We start from the raw sequence: 19,248 nt of genomic DNA on the forward strand, positions 1-19,248 counted from the left end.
AGGGAGAAACTGAGGGACAGCAGGGCCTTCATCCTTTCCCAGGTCTGTGGTCCCAGCCGGGGCTGGGGGTCTGGCGGTCTTGTAATAGCACAGTTCCAAGCCATGTATCACATCTACCTGGTCACCTCTGCAGCATCCTGTAATTATTCTGAGTATCACCCTAGGGTGACTCCTTTTGAAGCTCAAGCTTTCAACAAAAGGAGCCCCTCAGGTTTGACACGCAGGCTACAGGGCGGGGCGGGGGTTTTCTGTGCGGAAAGAAGGAACCCAGCACCAAGCAAGCAGATGAAACTAAAGCGTTCTTTATTGCAGACTGAAGCTAAGGGCTCATTTACACTGTGGGCTCTGATCTGGGGGCTTCTGCACCTCAGGCTTTCCCACACAGGCAAGGGAAGACTCTCCCAGCAGAGTAGAAAACAACTTCCAGAAGTAACCCCTTCAAAAGGGCCCGATGTGAGGATGTAGGGAAGCAGGAGCTGGCTATGCAGAGGGTAACCAGAAAGGCAGTGGCCAGAGGGCCAGGCAAACTCAACCCTCATCTCCTGGGGACTTCAGATCATTCCCTTCGCTGCAAGAGTCATGCAGACTCTGAAAAGATCTGAGAGGCCTGGGGTGTCCTGGGGCTGGTTTAGGGATGGGAGTGGGCACAGCCTCAGAGACCTGGAGTAGCAGGGGGAGGGCTGAAACCTCTGTCCTCCACTCCAAGGATGAGCCCAGGGTCACACCTAGGCCCTGGCTTCTCAAACGATAAAGTGCTTCTAGGAATCACCTAGGAATCTTGTTGAAATGCAGGTGCTGCTGCTGGAGGTCTGGCGTGGGGCCTGGGATTCTGCATTTCTAACAAGTTCCCATAGATGCCAGTGCTGCTGGTCCCCAGATCACACTCTGGGTTGCGAGGCTCTGGCCACACAGTGCCTTTGTGCCTCTCAGAAAAGTGCACTTCTTCTTTGATGCCGCGACACAGGGTTGGGAGGCCAGGCCAGTCCGGACGGGGCCACAGTTCCCACTTGTCCACAGCTGAGCCCTGCAGGCCTGAAGATCCATCTGGACCTCCCTGGCCTGCAAACCCCTTTCCCAGAGCACAGTCAACACAGCATCTCTTGGGATGCTGAGCACTCTGAGCCAACAATGGTCCAACCTGTCAGTCTGGCTAGGAGGCAGGAGGCCTGGGCAGAGGCGGGCCCCAGGGCTGGGGAGGGGACAAGGAACACGGCATTCTGAGGAGGAGGGTCTGGGATTGGAAGAAGCTTAACCATGGGCATGGAAGTGTGGCTTTCAATGTTTGGATGTAGGGTTGGGTGGCCTGGTCTGCACCATGTCCTGGGGTCTCAGCTATCTCCCACAGACCAAGACAAAGATCCAGGCCAGGTGGGCTCTGAGTCTGTTGGCTCCACAGATGAGAAGGTGGGAGGTGGATGCCTGGGGGATCAAGAGGTCAGGGTTCTCCACACCACAGATATGATCAGCAAGAGTCCCAAGTCCCTTGCTCATAGGAAACCAGCTGTCCCTGTTTGCCAGGTATTGTCTCAGCGGGAGCACTGCAATCCCATGTCCCAGGAAACCCCTCAGTCCCAGTCCTATGGCCTGGCCACATCCTAGACCCCAAGTGGAGGGCCCAGAAATGACGAGGTGCAGGGTTTTGGGTGGAGGCTTGGGAGCTGGCTAGCCACAAATCCGAAGGTCTACAGTGTGTTCTGCCCCCCCGGGGGACCAATGAGGCGGCGGCGGCCAGGCTGCTTCCAGAAGGAGACCATGGTGGTAGCCAACCACCTTGTACCCAAGCCACAGGTACGAATGGCTTGGCTTCTCCTGGGCCACCTCCTGCGTGGCTCAAGGGCTGATGCCAGGCACACCTCATCTGTCCTGCGGAGCCCTTAGAACTGCCTGCCCAGCTCATGTCTTCATCACGAAGGACCCGATCTGCTCCTCTTCCTGGACTGATGGGCCTTGGGCTCCTCTATAAACATCTGCAGCCTGGCTCGAGCAGAGCCACACTCTCCCCACAGCGTTCCCACGACTCCTGGCGCCGGCTCCCGCCAATCTAGAGACCCACGGGGCTGCGGATGGCGCCCCATAGAGGGCCCAATGCAGGTCAGTCCTCAGGAAGCAATAAGCAGAGGGAGGTTGTCTTCTAGTCCTCTCAGGGTGGCGGCTGGCTTTCAGCGCCAGAAGCAAGGCCTCAAACCCACAGTGGCCCAGAAAGTGATCTGCGGGCTCCGAAGGAGCCTGATGGCCTGAAGACAACCTGAAGGCACGTGTTACCAAAAAAGCCTTCAAGGAGCTCAAAGGACTGGCAAAGGCCCCCACCCCCACCGCTGCCCCTTTGCCCAAACAAGGCTCGTAGAGGGTAGGCGTCTGTCCAGATGCACACAGAAGCTGCGGGCGCCCAGCATCCAGGCTCCAGCCCCAGGGGACCCCAGGGCCCACTACTGCTCTAAGCTATCTATCCCGAGCCAGCTGGGCCCCCTCCCAGCACGTGCTCTCTGTCCCACCCACCCCCAGCTCCCCCCACCCCAGGCTTGGCCTCCCAGGGGCCTGTGGGACGCCCTTCCCTCAGGGTGCCAGCCCAGGTGGCCTCAGTCCCTCGCCGGGTGGCCATGAGGAGGGAGGCCTAAGGTGGAGGGGGTCGGGCACCCTCAGGGGACACAAGCATGTCGAACTTGATGAGTGGTGGAGCGATGACGCGCACCTCAGGGCTCAGGGGGTTGAAGCGGAGGTTGACGCTGCGCAAGGCGGGCATGGTGGCCAGCTTCTCCACAGGCACATCTGTTAAGGAGAGAGGACAGGTTGGGGGGCTGGGGTAAGCAGGCAGAGAAGGACAGGCAGCAGGAAGACATGGATACAGCTCTCCATCACTCACCGCATGTGGGGCTCAGTGGCTGGCACCCAGCCCTGGGTGGGGGACCCTCAGACCCCACCGCACCGTTATACCCACATGGAGGGAAGCACTCCCCCGCCAACACAAACACAGTCAAACGCTAGCATTGCCTCGTCTCTCAGCACAGTCGCTCCTGGGTAGAACCGGAACAAGTGAAAACAGGTGCTCAAGCAAGGACGTGGGCACAGACATCCCCAGCAGCCGAGTGTCCCGCCACAGGCAAGCGACAGACTCGGTATGGTTAGGTCCCAACAGCAGAACACTTCAGCTGGGGGAAGGAATGAGGCATGAGTCTGTGCCCCGAATCTCGAACACAAGATGCTGAATGAAAACAGACACCAAAGTTAACAAAGCGTACGACTCCATTTCTACGAAAAGCCTGGGAAAATCACCTCCATGGAGACCGAGAGTGGACAAGCGACTGAGTGCTGGGGGCTGGGGGGATGGGCACAGGTCTCCTTTGGGGGGAGGAAAGTACTTTGGAACTAGGTAAAGTGATGGTTGTGAACACTGTGAACTAGATACCACTGAACTGTAGGTACGTTTTACGATGGTTACCTTTGTTACATGAGTTGTATCTCCATTAAAAAAAAAAAAAGGCAGGGTCACCTGGGTGGCTCAGTCATTGGGCGTCTGCCTACGTCTAGGGTCATGGTCCCAGAGTCCTGGTATTGAGCCCCACATTGCACTCCCTGTTCCCTGCTCGGCGGGAAGCCTGCTTCTCCCTCTCCCACTCTCTCTGCTTGTGTTCCCTCTCTGGCTGTGACTCTGTCAAATAAATTTTTTTAAAAATCTTAAAAAAAAAAAAAAAAGCAGAGGGGCGCCTGGATGGCTCAATAGGTTAGAGCCTCCACCTTCAGCTCAGGTCATGATCCCAGGGACCTGGGATTGAGCTCCCCATGGCTCTCTGCTCAGCAGGGAGCCTGCTTCCCTACCCCCTCTGCCAGCCTTTCTGCCTGCTTGTGATCTGTCTGCCAAATGAATAAATAAAATCTTTAAAAAAAAAATAGCAGAACAAGGCAACAGCTATATTAACTTGCTAATGGTCTACAGCACCTCACCCCTAACCTTTAGGATCACCCCATCTTTGGGTCAAGTCCCTGGAGTCCTTGAGAACAGCTGGACATCACTAACCTTCATCATTATCACAGGACATAACTCGCAGGGCTGTTTGGGGATGAATGGGAGAGCACATGCATTCTGCACAGGACTCCCTAAACATCAGGTATGACTATGAAAGGAAACAGAGGCCCAGAGAAGTGAAGTAACTTGCCTAAGGCCCCAAAGACATCATTAGCTGAGACCAGATTGGAATCCAAGTTCTCAAAAAAGACTGCAGGAGTCCATGGAGAAAGGGGCCAGGCTGGAGACAGAGGTGAAGGCTCAGGTAGGGCCTGAAGGGTAGACGGGGTCTGAATGAGGGGAAGGAGGTACTTGTGGCCAGAGGGAAATAGGGCAGAAGAGTGGGGCTAGGATGCCAGAGCGAGAGCTGGGGGCAGCAGGGGGACTGGAAGGTTCTGTCGATGGCATCTAGAATGACATCGTCCCAGCCTGGATCCTGAGGGCACAGCCCTGCAGGCAGCTATGAACACCAAAGCCTGTAGGACCTCTCAGCCCAGGGGGCCAGGCCCTCCCATTTGGGCCTAGGGACATCTGTGGGACAAGCCACCGGTGCTTCTTTTCCCTGCCTTGGACCACCCGTGAGGGAATCTCTACTCAGGTGGCTGGAACCCAGGCCACCTGGGTTCAGGCTCTGGTTCTCCCATTTTCTAGCCACGGATCTTTGGGCTAATTGATCCAACTTTCTGTGACTCAGTTTTGTCTGTGAAATGGGAGAAATAACACCATCTTTCCAACAGGGGTCTTATGAGTCTTAGAGAGATAATACAAGGCACTCAAAACAGTGGCTAGACAGGGTAGGCAGCCAACAACCAGGAGTCAAGGCTCTCACACACACAGGCCTGGGGGCCAGTCGCCCGGAGGCAGACAACCCCCAACCCCACCTTGCCCCAACCCTGCAAGCCGCCCACACACCACGTGACCTCCCACCCCAACCCAAGACAGGGCGAAGGCCTCACCCCTGAGTCTTACACAACCTCGGGCCATCAGTAATGGCAAGAACCAACTTCTACCTCTTTTGGGCACCTGTATTGGGCATAGGGAGGGTTTTCTGGTTTTTGTTTTTCATTTTAGACAACTTCGGCATGTTATATGCATATTTTTAACTTAGGTAAATGGTACTGTTATAGGTCTCATCTGTTTCTGTGCTTTTTTATTAAGCACCATTTTTTTTTTTTTTTTTTTAGATACACACACAGCAAAATGCCTCAAGTGCAGGTAGATGTACAAATAGGCACACACTCCTGAGACCTCTGTCCAGAACATGCTAGAACACATTTCAAGTATTTCCACAGGGCTCTTGTGCCTCTTTGCAGCTTATCTCCAATTGCTTTTTCTCACCTCTGATTCACAAGCTTGATCCTGAACTTGATCCAAGTGGAACCTACCAGTATGTCTCGCTTTAGACCTTCAGTGAGACAATTTTTTACTTGGGGACATTTGAAATACAATTTTCTCAAGTTACTTTTTTCACCTTTTTACTTGGAAATAATTTGGCTCCGTTGGTTAAGCATCTGCCTTTGGCTCGGGTCATGATCCCAGGGTCCTGAGATTGAGTCCTGCATCAGGTTCCCTGCTCAGTGGGGATTCTGCTTTTCCCTCTCCCTGGCTATGCTCTTTCTCTCAAATAAATAAAATCTTAAAAAAAAAAAAAAAAGACATTTTCTGCCATAACCACAGCTATTGATTTTTTAAGTTTACACTGATAGAACCCTTCCCTAACACATGGCCCATAATTCAGTTTTCTTGCATGGCTTAATCATGTCCCTTTGAGCACCCCCCCCCCCCGCCCCAGGATCCAGTGTAGGGACAGGTGTCACCTCTCTGTGCTCCTTTCATTTGTCTTTTGAGACACTGACATTTTGGAAGAATATGAGGACCACGATCTCTGTCTTTAATAAAGGGTCCCATGTTTTGGGGTACCTGGCTGGCTCAGTTGATACAGCAGGTGACCTGTGATCTCAGGGTTTTGAGTTCAAAGCCAGGTGCTGGAGCCTACTTTAAAAAAAAAAAATTGTACTCTTCCCTCTCTCTGCCTGCTTGTGATCTCTGTCAAATTAATAAATAAAATCTAATAAATAAATAAATAAATAAAAATAAATTAAAAAAAAATTTTTTAAATTGTAAAAATGAAAAAGAATCTCATGTTTTGTGGTTGTCTGGCACTGCTTGCAACTGGGACTATGGGTCCTCAGCTCAAAGAGGTGGTAGGGTTTTGGGCTGTCACACTGGAGGCACACAGTGTCCATCCGTCTGTCCCTCACCCGTCTGTCCCTAGGATGTAATGTTAACCATCATCACCCAGTCCGGGTGTTATTTGATTTCTCCACCATGTGATTACTGGTTTTTTTTTGTTTTTTCCTCCCTTGCAACTTGTAAGAAGTCTGCGGGGACACACTTTAGGAGCATGCAAATATCCCGATTGTCAGAATTAACATCCATCATCCCCAGATGTAACACCTGCTGACTCTTGCCTGATCTGATTTTTTTTTTAAGATTTTATTTATTTATTTGACAGAGAGAGATCATAAGTAGGCAGAGAGAGAGGCGGTAAATAGGCTCTCTGCTTAGCACGGATGCTGAGGCAGATGCAGGGCTCGATCCCAGGACCCTGACATCATGCCTGAGCCGAAGGCAGTGGCTTAATCCACTGAGCCACCCAGGCGCCCCGCCTGATCTGATCTTTACGCAGGCTGCAAACTGACTTTCCAGTGCCAGCAGCCCCTCAGCATTTTGCTGTAGGCAAGAGCCTTCCCTTCTCTCCCAGGATTTATTTATCATCAACGTGGATGCCTATGTTTCTAGCAGTTTAGGGTTTCCTGCTGAATTTCATCACTTCAGTGCTCAAACTGCCCCAGATTTGGCCAGTGGGAGGCCCTCTGATCTGGCTCCCGAGTCCTGTGACCAGCCACTCCCACCCCCTCTCTGGATGCCCTTCCTGACTTTGCAGTAAGGTTCATCTCCAGGCCTTACTGCCTCAGCCTGGGCATCAGCCACCAGGAAGTCCTCTTCCTCTCGGTGGGAAGAGCATCCGTGCCCAATACTCACGGTGCTGGTGATCAAACCATGTTTTACAAGCCACCCATGAGGCCCCGTGCACATTTGATCTCTCTGCTTCAGACTGTGGCCTAGAACACCAATCCTGCGTCCTCACCACACTCTAGCTCTCCACTCTGCCAGTGACGGAAAGCAAGGTGCCTCTGGCCTTCAGGGTCGGTGTGCTAACATCCTTGGATGGATGCCAGCAGCAGGGCCAATTGCTCTGTCCAAGGATATGTGTGTGTACTTCATCTCATTGCTCTCTAGAAACCGTGCTGAGTGTCCAACGGGCTCCAGCCACCCTGGAGTCCCAAGGCTTTCAAATGAGGCTGCCTGGGCCTGCTGGCCCCAACCTCCAGGCCGAGGGGCCCCTGACCTCTGGCAAGGGTTCTGCGTGTTCTTCCCTTCCCCTGCATGGTGAGGGGTGGGCAGTGCCTGGGGCTCCATGGTCCAGGAAGAGGGTGAGCGGGGCCCACCCTGGGCTCTGCTGTCCACCCTTCGGAAAGTGCCCCACAACAGAATCCTCTGAAGACATCTATTCTCCTCCCTTTTGAACTTGGTGACTGGGACCCAGCTACCCCCTAGCTCTTCCAGGAGAAGGGAAGGGGAGGCCACAGGCTCAGGAAAATTCCTCACAGGTGCCTGTCCCTCAAGTGTATACAATGCTTCCACACTTGATTCTTCCCAGAGCCAAGGAGTAGAGCATCACAGGTGCTCCTCGACCCACTTTACAGATGAGGAAACTGACCTTCAGGGGCGGCTCATTCACAGCACCCCCTCAGAGCCCAAGCCCAGCCTTGGTGGCCGTGGGTGGGGAAAAAGGCCTTAAATCTGCCTCGGTAGGAGGATCGGTGACCATGGAAGCCTCCCCACCCCTCCACAGGCCGTCAAGCCCAAGATGCTCCCAGCAAAGTGGGAGTTTGAGGCCATTCGCGATCTCTGCTGGTGGGTTGGTGGTTTTCTGTTTAACTCATGAGTGTTGAGTGCATGGTGACTTAAGCACCTTAGGCTAAGTTTCTCCATCCTCACAACAGCCCTACAGCCTAGTATCAGCTTCTCTCCATTTTATAGATGAGGAAGCTTGTGGAGAGGTTAGGTATCTTGGCCATGTCACACCGGTGGCAAGTGCTGGAGCCAGGATATGAAGTCAGGGCAACTGGCTTGAGTCTGTGCTCTTCACACCACCTCCCACTGGGCCCTCCAGCCGGGCATCCCATGCCCCCCATCCCACCACCAGAGAACCCTCCACAGGTTCCCTTAGTCAACAGGAGATGGAAACCAGTCTTCCTGGGACCCAGCAGGAGTGTGTGGCTTTCAGACCCCAGCATTCACAGATCTCTGGACCACCCAGCCAGGAACGGCTCCCTGCCATAGTCCAGGGACTCCCTCTCCGAGGGGATGCCAGGGGCACATAAACTCAGAGCTCTCTAATGCCGCCACAGCAGGCATGGCATCTTTGCTGACCTGCCCTGAAAGGGTTTCCTGGAGATTTCTCAGATTCCTTCTAGAATCTTCCATGCCTCCTGTTCTGTTCTGCGTCACAATGCAGAAGAAACCTGTTCCTTTTTCTATGATAAAGATTTCTGAAACTGGTAGCCCCAAACATACTTTGCGTGCACGCCTCCCTCCCAGATTGTTTACTTCATGTGATATGTTGTGGGGAGGGAGTAGGTGGTGGTTAAGATGCTGAGCAGAGCTTTGGAATCAGAAAGGTAAGACTAGCTTTGCCAGTGCCTGACAGTTGCCTCAGGCAGGACCCCTGAACCTCTGCTTTCTCGCCTGGGAAATGCAGGGGGACGGTGAAAGCGAGGGGATGACTTTACAGTAGCAGGGCACCTGCTGCATGGGCTGCTGGCCAGGGGATGGTTCCCTCTGCAGCCGAGTGCCCCCCCATCCCCCCAGAACATGCCTTCCTCCACCCCCCTGCCCCCATGCTTGGCCAGCTTGGAGGCCAGCAGTGGGTTCGAGCTCCCCAGGAGATGACCTGGAGGGAAGATCTGTGCAGGGCAGAGGTGCTGAGTCCAGACTTCCTCACAGTTCCCCAGCCCCCAACTGACTGGAGAACAAAGCAGAAGGCTGTCAATTATACATGTCCAGATAACCTGCAGCCCACTGACAAATACAGAGTATAACCCTCCTCCAGGAAGCTCCTGGCGTTAATGCCTTGCTGGAGGGATAAACAACCTTGGTTTGACAAAAGCAAGGCATCACGTTTCCAGTGAGTCTTCTTTAGTATACGAAAATCCTCTTGAAAATTCCCTTATCTTTACTGCTCCCCATCCCCATCCCCATCCCAAAGCGTCTCATGAGTCCCTCCCTCCTCGCAATCCCAGGGCAGTAAGTAGCTCCTTCCGCCCACGGGTCCTGTCCCTGGGCTTTAATAAAACCATCTTTCAGCACCGAAGACATCTCAGGAATTCCTTCCTGGACGTTGGTTCTGACCTTACCAACCTCACCAACATTCCAAAATGACCTCACTCACCACCACTCAGGAGAGGTCAGGAGCCTGGGATATGGCCTCCACTGAGAGGACCAACCTGAAAGTCCCTCGAGCTCCTGTTCATGGGTTGCTGGGCAGGGGCTGTAAGGTTATGGCAGAGGGACTGTGAGAGCTTGGAGGAAGTTGGAAACTCAGGCAGAGTGGGGGAAGGAACTTCTACCCAGATCACCAGCCCCAGGGTGGCCAAACTGAAGAAGACATGGAGGCCTGCTCAGAACGCAGAGGAGGCATGCACAGGAGTCCCTGGGCTGGGCCGGGCCCAATCCCCTCCCAGGAGCTTGCCCTCTCTTGGCACTTTGAGGGACCAGGCTAAGAGCTCCTTGAGCACCCAGGTCTCTTTGTGAGCACGGGGCTTAGTCCCTGGCCTGGTGCGCCGCTCCCCACACCCCACCCCAGTGGCACAGGAAACTCAGGAGCTCCTGAAGACAGGGGCTCCTCTTTATCCTTGAATCCCCAGGGCGGGGGGTGGGGGATGAGGCTGGTCATTACCTGTCTGAGGCAGATGCCTACATGTGAGGGAGGCAGTGGGAAGGACCCAGAGCCCAAGGCGCACCTGCAAGTTCAGGGAGAGAAGGAAGCAAAACAAAGGCTTTCCCATAAGCAGGGTTTGAAGTACACTTCCTTCCTGGGAGCAGAGGAAAAGCAAGTTGAACCAACCCAGCATTCACCTGCACTCATTTTTCTGCTGATGTCCTGTCCCGCCTGGCCAGCAGCCTGCTCAACTCCCTGCGGCTCAGTGGGCGGGGCAGGGCAGGAGTGGGAGCTCCCCACAGCCCTTCAGGCTTTCCCCAAGAGCTGCGCTCCCATTCCCCTACCCCATGCTGGGACGAAAAGGGCTACCTACTTGCAAGCCTTACCTTCTTCACTGATCAGTGGCAGCTTTTTAATGGTCATTGCAATGGGGCCGGGAGAGGGGGGCCTGACACCATGCTCCCTGCCCCTGATCACCCAGGTAAGAAAACCCCTTTGCACAGGCTTTTAAGAGTTGAAGTTGTAAGGGCCTGCCCCTCCCAGAGGAACTTGCTTGTGGACCCCGATGTAGGGGTGGGGCAGGCCAGGTGGAGATGTCCAATCGGTGCAGCATGTGTATATCCACTAGGGTGGATTGAGATCCGATTGGCCACCTGTATAGGGGTGGGACTCAACCAACTGCATAAAGGTTGCTGTGAGGCTAGCAAAGCAGGAGAGCTGCCACGGGAGCGAAGAGTCAGCGGAGTGGAGGACAGTCAGCGAAGTGGAGGACGGCCTGCAGCCTCCAGCCACTGGGGGTCCCAAGCCGCCGCCTGCAGCTTCCAGCCGCCTGCGGCCCCACCTCCGGCGGTCCTGCCTCCAGCGGCCCCGAGAGCCGTTGCCTGCAGCCTCCAGCCACTGGGAGTCCCGAGCCACCGCCTGTAGCCTCCAGCCACCGGGGGTCCCGAGCCGCCCCTCAGCCTCCAGCCGCTTCAAGCCGCCTGAGGCCCCGCCTCTGGTGGCCCCAAGCCACCTGCAGCCTTCAGCCGCGTGCAGCTTCCAGCAGCCCCGAGCTGCCCAGACACCAGCGGTCCCACTGTCAGCGGTCCCTCGACATCTGCGGCCCTGATGCCTGCAGCCCCTGGATGCCAGCGGTCCCGAGATGCCAACAGCCCCTAGCCGCCAGCAGCCTTGCCGCAAAATGCCTTGCCACCCCGAGCCACGAGCGGCCTTGTCCACAGCGGTGGCTTCCTCTGGGTGGCAACCTTGTCAGAGTGGCATCGTGGGGAGCAGAGTCTGTGTCATCCGGGTTGTCCTCCTTGTCCTCGTCGCTGTCATCGTTGCCTCTTCGTCGTCGGGAGCGGCCTCATCCGGGAAGCGGTCTTGTCCAGAATGGTGTCTTCTTGGGAGTGGCCTTGTCTGGGGAGCAGCCTCATGGAGCAGCGGCCTCATCTTGGGAGTGGCCTCTTCTTGGGAGCGGCTTCGATCATGGAGCGGCCTCATCTGCGGAGCGGCCTCATCTAGAGCAGCCTCGTCCGGAGCGGCCTTCTTGGGAGTGACCTTGTCGGGATCATCGTCCTCGCCTTTTCGTAAGAGATAGCCCTGACCGGTCAGTTTGATTCTTGATGCTTGGCGCGAAATAAAGTTTTGTTTGACCTTCGCTTTGTATCAGTCTCGTTCCTTTGATCACGGACCCTAACAGAAGTCATTTCATAAGGTATTGTAACCTGCATGTGACACAGAAGGACATCAAGGCCCGGGAAGGCTGAGTACCTTGTATAAATGGGCCCAGCAAAGGAGGCTGCTGGGGTCTCCAAATAACACATTTTGCAGATGAAGAAACTGAGGCTCCAATTCTTGGTGCTCACAGATTCTGTAACTCTACTCCGGCTCCCCTGAATTTTTTCCAATTAAAATGAAAAGCCTGACTTTTGTGCTTCTGTGTTCAATGCTCCCAGTTTAGTTTAGAATCCTGCTCCACTGCCTTAGCCAGAACCCTTCCCCCTTGGTATCTAATCAGATTCTTCATCCTTCTCCACCACCCCCCGCCCCAACCAGGTGATGTCTGCTCACCCTGGCCTCCAGCCACAGGAAGCCTGTGGGATGGGTTCAGCCTCACTCACCTGATACCTCCTCTTTGTCATTTCCACCCACTGCCCCCACCCTGCTTCTGGGCTCTAAGTTCCCACGTGCCCATAATGCATTTGGGATTGAGCCTGGCTCTACAGTGAGTCCCCTTCTCTCCAACTGCAAGGGTCCTGGATAAAAACTGCTTTTACGGCTTCCACTACTGCCCAGCTCTGTTTTTTCTTCGACAGGGCCCAGGGTTACCAAGACAGTACGTGGTGAAGGCCAGAGAGTTCCTGATCCCAAAGTCCATAGGCTTCGTCCCCCAACACTGAGGGCAAGGCCAAGGCCAGAGCTGGTCTCCATCTGCCTGTCTCTCAGTCCCCGACAGGAAATCACAACAGGCACATTTCACTAGTGACTCACTAAGGGCTAGACCCCGGGGCAATGTAGCCTCAACTGTCACTATGGCTTCAATTCAGGGTGTGGGCTGAGGCTCGGAGCCACTAAGTCACCCCATCTCCTCAGCTGCCACTGTGGACCACTGGTCCTGCCTCAGTTTCTCCAGAGGGGGTTGGACTGGGACATTTCTGTGTCTGGACTCCTGACTCCCCTGCATCCCTGAGCCCGGGGGTCCAGCAGCCTACAGCATGGCTGATGCTCGTAAGAGTGGGGGTGGGGGTGGTCCTCCTGTGATGCCACTGCCCTAGGTCTGCTGGATGTGGCATGAAGCGCAAGTGTGGCCCCGCCTTGGAGCAGGTCCCCAGGACTCCAGGCTTAGAGACAGCAGTGCTGCCGGAGTTCCTCACTGTTGTTTCCAAATCGACCACCCGGCCAGCCTCTCCAGGTCCTGCAGAGTTCTCCGAACCACTCAGTCTCAGACAGGGATGGCTTCTTGAGTGCAGAGCTGGGTATAGGGGGAGCTCCTGGCCCTGATGGAACCACCCAAGTTGCAGAAGCAGCTCCGAGGCAGGAGCAATGGGGCCACCAAACTGTCAAAACCAGCAGAGTCAACGGACTAGAGCAGCCAAGCTAGCAAGTGACAAGCCCAAAAGGCCAACTAGAAGTTTCTGGATAAGGCTTAAAGAAGAACACTTTTGTTCACAGCATCCTGACAAGAGAGACAGAGATGGTGGGAGGGTGGAGGAGGATATGAAATGATCTGCATTTTGTGGGATGGGAAACTGAGGCTGGAGAGGTTAAATAAGCTTCCCAAGGCTGCAAGATGCATCGGCATCATGGAGTAAACAGAAGCCAGTCTTGGGACTTCGGCGCATGTGAAGAGGAAGAGGGTCTCAATTCTCCCATCTCCTGTGGGCCCCACCCAAGTGACCATTGGGCAGTGTCCTGCTCACCCTCCTATTCCAGCTCCAAGGCCACCTCTTCTGTCGTTCCCTGTGGTCCCCAACCAAACTCCCCTGACACTTTACCCCAGATAAGCACTGCACATCGTGTTCTGTGACCAGTGAACGTGCTTCCTCGCCCTGTAAATGCAACGCCAGGCACGGTACCCATGGGGTGCTCAGTAACTATGTTGGGTGAATGAATGGATGAATGAATGAATGAATGGCTGGCTGGATGGATGAAAGGATGGATGAATGAATGGATGGATGAATGGATGGCTGGATGGCTGAACAAATGGATGGATGGATGGATGGATGGATGGCTGAATGGATGGATGAACAAATGGATGGATGGATGAAAGGATGGATGGTTGGATAGAAGGATGAACAAATGGATGGATGGATGGATGAATGAAAGGATGAATGAATGGATGGATGAATGAATTAAAGGATGGATGAATGCATGAATGTTTTGTCTCCTAAACTACAGCATAAGCTCCTCCAGGCTTGGGACCACACTGGGCTCCCGCCATCACCACCATTTGCTTAAGCGATTCTGACCACAGCACACTGGAGAGCTGGGGCCCTTTCTCCGGTCTGACCCACCCTGTGCATACCTGGCGGTCAGGACCGGGCATCTGTGGACCAACTATGACAGCCTGCAGGCCTGTTAGCAGCAGTTATCCAGTTCAGAAAATGAGAAAACACTGATCATCTAGAACCAATCACTGGTCACGTGTTGGTGGATGGCCTTCCCCCCTTACTAATATGCATGTATGTGTAGGTGCATCTAGATTTCAAAAAAAGCCGCCTAGATACTATCCAATAAAATGATTTCTTGATGATGTAAATACCTTGTCAGATTGCAATCAATGATGTTTCTAGGACCACACCGGAGCCCATGGCATACAGAGGGACACTCGGGTGGTTCCCAGGGTTCAGTATTACAGATAACAAGAGGTGGAGTCCACGGTCATTCTGGGCTTCCTTCATCTCTCAGCTCATGACTGCAGAATGTAGGATGGTGGGTTCTAGAATCCTTTGATGAAGCCAGAGTCCTGCTCCTCTGACTTTCCCAGGGCCCCCAATACCTTGTGGTGATGGTAAGAAACCACTGCCGTGAGGCCTAAAGCCACAAAGAGAGCCCTGGTGGAGAAGAAGGCCCCCAGCCTGGACTAAATACCATGACTGCATCTGGGTGAGGCACAGGGCACTGCCTCTTCCTGTCACCTCACATGGCTGCAGCCGGCGACCCCAGTCCCTGCTGGACTCTCCTCCCATGGCAGACAGCCATCTAGACTCTTGCCTGTGTCTGTGGAAGCGTAAGGTAATCGATAATAGCAGAATCCGAGCAGGAAATGTTTAGAGGAAATTACCTTCCTGAGGTCGGCTTGACCTTACCTCCTCAATCATTAGCATTAATGCCTGGCAAACTTGTTTCGTGCTGATGAGACCTGCTGGAGACAGGATGATAAAAAACGATCACTCCAGAGCGCTAGTCTTCATACCTGTGGTCCTCAGGGTGTAACAAGACCCTGAGAAAAGGAGGGGTCTGGGCGCAGGGAGGCAGCAATGGGTGCTAAGGGAGCCGCCAGGCAGAGACCAGCCCTCGGATTCCTGCTTTGGGTGTGGCTGAGCCCCATGACCTCTGAGGTCCCTTCTGCAATTAGGGTCTGAGGCTCCCCAGCCTGGTGGCCCAGGGAACAAGCTCTCTGGATTCCCAGGCAGCTTAGAAACCAACACTGGAGGCACCAGGATGGCTCAGCGGGTTAAGCCTCTGCCTTTGGCTCAGGTCATGGTTTCAGGGTCCTGGGATGGAGCCCCGCATCAGGCTCTCTGCTCAGCAGGGAGCCTGCTTCCCCCCTCTTTCTGCCTGCCTCTCTGCCTACTTCTGATCTCTCTCTCTGCGTCAAATAAATAAATAAAATCTTAAAAAAAAAAAAAAGAGAGAAAGAAAATCGTAAAAAAAAAAAGAAAGAAAGAAAGAAAGAAAGAAAGAAACCAGCCATGGCACCCCACGCCCTGCGACATGCTGGAGTATCCTAGAGAGTTCCCAGGAGGCAGCTGGCTCACCTCTGACCTGGACAAAGGCCTCTGGCCAGAATTCCTGCTTCTGCAGGACTCTGGGGAGTGTGGAGTCTACACCTTTGGGATACACACTCACAATGGCACCTGAGGCGCTGGGTAAAGATGCGGGGGAAGGCACCCCAGCTAGTGCCTGAGGCCAATGCCTGGGAAGCCATCTCAGCCTCTCTAGGCAACTGTGGGCACATTCATGCTCAAGGATCCAGACTGTCTCACAGCTGGGGTCTGTCCCCATTCCTCGGCCTGGATGCGACAGCTGGCAGCTGGAAATCTAACCAAGGTTAAGGATGCAGAGCTGAGCTGAGCCGAGCTTCGTGTCCCCACTTGAAATGCCGCAAGAGACAAGCAGGCAAACTATGGTGACGTAACAGAACAGTTAAGCCTATAACCAGAAAGCTCCTGAGGCACACTCTCATTCACATCCCTCACTCCTGTCATGCCTGGGTCTGTCCCTCTTAAAGGCGGGGGGCAGGGACTGAACCCACGTCAGAGCCCTGGCCTGAGCATCCTAGTCGGGGTGGAAGAGTCAGGTGGTGCAGGAAGAACATGGAGCGCACGGCCCTGCTCCTCCTGCAAGCTGAGACCCATGGCCCTCAGGGAAGACAGTGTGGACCGGGAGTTGGAAGCCCCCCGCTGACAGAGAGACCAGCCGGGGGGGTGTGGACAGGTCAGAGATCCCATCCTTAACCTTGGATCTGCCATTTGAGTCATGGGACCTCAGGCACACCCCTCAACCTCCCTGGAGCCCCACCTCTTGTCTTTCAAATGGTCCTCTGCCTCCTGGGGTCACAGGGGCCACCATGGAGGGGACCATCATATACACCCCAAGGAGGACACGGTTACCGAGCCGTGGAGGGTGCGGCGGACACCCCGGTGAGCAGAAGGGGCGCAGAGTGTGGAAGAAACTGTGACTGAAGCAGCACAGTGTGCGAGCTAGACAGCAGCTCCCCTGATGTGAGCACAGTGTAAGGGGTGACTTGCGGGGTCATTCTGCCGTACGGCTGAAACCCCTGTAGCATCGTGTGTCAACTGTACTCAGGAAAAAAGAGAATCCACTGATGAACCTAGAGACACATTTTTCCCCTTCACTACAAGCTTCGGAGAAAGAAAGGAGGAGGAGAAAAGTCCATGCCGTGAGCCCCCCCACCCCGCTTCCGTCCCCAGCTGGGCCGGCAAAGGTGGGCTGAAGGGGCGTCAGCCCCTGCACACTTCCCCCCCGCCAGGCTGAGAAGTGGTCAAAGACACATCATGACGATTTTCTTCATAAGTGACAGAGTCTTACTGGCTGCTCTGGAGACAGCTGGAGAAGGGAGTCACGTTGGCGACCCCTTATCTTCCCAGTAGGATTTCCAGTCTTCGCTCTGCTGTCCTCTCCTCCCCCCTGCCGACATCCCTGTTCCCCGCCTATATCCCCTTCACTTGGGCCACTGGAAGGCACCTCCAGGGCCACCACCCCCACCTGACCCCCACCCCCAGGCTGTTCCAGGGCTCTTTTAGGGCTTCCAAAGGCCCAGAGAATGACGATTTGGTTGTCAGATCTAAGTGTCTGCCAGGTGCTCCCTCCACTGGCAGGGTGCGAATGGAGGACCCGAACTGTCTAATCTGCAGTGTGTATGGCCAGCATCTAGGGGCGGGACAGGATACGCAGATGGAAGACTAATCACTTCTCCTAAAAGTTCTTCTCCCTGGGCGGAGGTGGGGTGTGGGGCAGAAGTGAAAATGGATCCTTTGAAAAATCCTTCTCCATACTTGCAAAATAAGGTTGCTAACACTAACTTTACAAAACTGCTCAGGTTTAAGACCATTGTCAGAGAACTAAGACCTCCCTGACTATTGGAAAAAATAAGAAGAAAAGCTCCTAAGATAACCACCAGGTAGGAATGAGCTACCTAACCCACCCCCAGGGAAGCCAGCTTCTGAGAAACAAAACCGAGGTGGGAGGTGGGAGATGGGGAGATCAGAGCCAGTGGTGTGCTGGCTAATAGTTCACAATCCACTCCCCGAGGAGGATGTAGATGTATATGCAAATGTACAGCTGATGTATAGCATCTGCCGATGTGTCCTGGTGCAACATACTCCCACTATGGCCAATTTCAAGCTACTTCACCTGATTGAGCACCCCCAGAGCACCATGGGGGAGCCATGTGGAGAAGCCCACCCCAGGACTGCTGCATGATGGATGCTGGCGCTCAGGCCAATTCCACACTTAAACTAGAAATCTCTGATATAAGCCTGTACTCTGGGAACTGGCCCACTGTTTTATTACCCGTATGTTGGTGGTTGCCTTTGGCTTCTGGATCAAGTTGCTTCAGAAAATGCTAGGTAAGCATGCCATGCCATGGGCAGGAGAGAGGAATTTGTGGGCGCTGGGGCAGTAGAGCACCATGCTCAGGGTGGGGGACATGAAGGGGACAGCAGGGTCGGTGTAAAAGGGGAACCCCAAGAGAAAGATGCAAATCCACAGAGCTCACCCCTGCCCCCTTTCCAGCCAAGTGTCAGCTGTTAAGGCCAGGCTGTGGCTTTCCTCATCCTGATGGAGCTACAGACACACACAGTGGACAGACACTGGGAGGAGGAGGAAGGTTACAGCTTCTTCAGGAGGGAATGCGGGTGATGATGGAAGGTCTGGTTCAGCTCCATGGTTCTATCACGCCTGCATTTTGGAACAAGCTGGAGAGTTTGAAAAAATCTTCAAGCCCAAAACCCACCAGCAGAGAACCTGACTTAATTGGCACAGAGTGTGCTCCGGACATGAGGGTTTCTACAAGTTCCCCAGATGATCTGAACGTATGACTTAGCTTGAGCACCACTGGTCTTACCTGTGAGGCTTAATGGGAGAATCTGGTGAAAATCCAAAATAGCACTTCTGTGCTTACATCCTTCTCTCTACCCCAAGGGAGCTTCCTTCTGACCAAAGTTGTGTGTCTCAGCTGTGTCATCGCTGCTGCTTTCTATCTCCCTACAGTGATGTGCAAAATCTGCTCTCCCTGCACAAAGTGTGGTCCTGAATAACCAGAGTTGTACGGCAAGGCCGTTTGGGCTGGAACCCTGGCTCTGCCTAGGCATCATGGCCAAGTTACTCAACTTCCCTGTGCCCCGGTTCCCTCGCCTGGGGAGAAAGACCGTACCTGCCTTACAAGGTTGTCATGACAATTCAACAAGAGCACACTTGAAAAATGATTAGAGAAGATCGGACACGAAGTAAACAGTCCCTGAGTACCAGCCGGCATCACCAACCATTCCACAAGCCCTGGGAGACCGCAGCACATGCTCTGCCCATTTCTGACTCCAATAGACATCAAACCAACAGACATTCCTAATGCCTGTCTGTGCCTGTGCCCCCGCACACTGTGTTTCCTGAGTTGGGCACGTGCAGGGCTGAGCTCTGTGAAGTGGAGTGAAGGGGCTGTTCTCCAGCACACTCTGGACGGGGCCGAAAGGCTGGCCGGAGACTGGCTGGCTGGCTCATGGAGCATGCAAGTGTTTTGTTGTTTTAAACAAACGTCGAACAACCCCTTTTTTTCTTGCTGTTTCCTTGTGTGCTGCCGACAGAATGCCAAAAGCATCCTGGATAATTGGAGGTTCCCAGTAATCGAGGCTTTACCACACAGTGGTTGGCACAGAGAAAGCCATTCCTTTTGGGCAGAGACCCAGGGTGTGAGGTGTTTTGCCCAGAGACCCACTTGCTTGGTCCCTGTGGGCAGACACACATGAGCAGGGGCCGAGAACAGGAGCTTGCCTCCCCCCCACCCCATCCGGGGTGGGGG

General features: G+C 54.2%; 1 protein-coding gene across 4 annotated transcripts in view; it reads right to left on the reverse strand.

Annotated features, from left to right (window-relative positions):
* Positions 1-286: 286 nt before the first annotated feature.
* Positions 287-19,248, reverse strand: part of LRRC20 (leucine rich repeat containing 20) — an 87,001-nt gene continuing 68,039 nt past the window's right edge. For 2 of the 4 annotated variants that reach the window (XM_045083453.1, XM_004769522.3), the window contains one exon: positions 287-2,766. In XM_045083453.1, the coding sequence (XP_044939388.1) occupies positions 2,612-2,766 (155 nt within the window). In that variant the 3' untranslated portion in view covers positions 287-2,611. Of the gene's footprint in view, positions 2,767-14,797; positions 14,854-19,248 lie in introns of all 4 variants that reach the window. The other 2 variants (XM_004769524.3, XM_004769523.3) reach the window with 2 other exon arrangements.

Source organism: Mustela putorius, unplaced genomic scaffold, assembly GCF_011764305.1.
Source record: "Mustela putorius furo isolate JIRA1106 unplaced genomic scaffold, ASM1176430v1.1 tig00000698_pilon_pilon_pilon, whole genome shotgun sequence".
Lineage (NCBI taxonomy): Eukaryota > Metazoa > Chordata > Mammalia > Carnivora > Mustelidae > Mustela > Mustela putorius.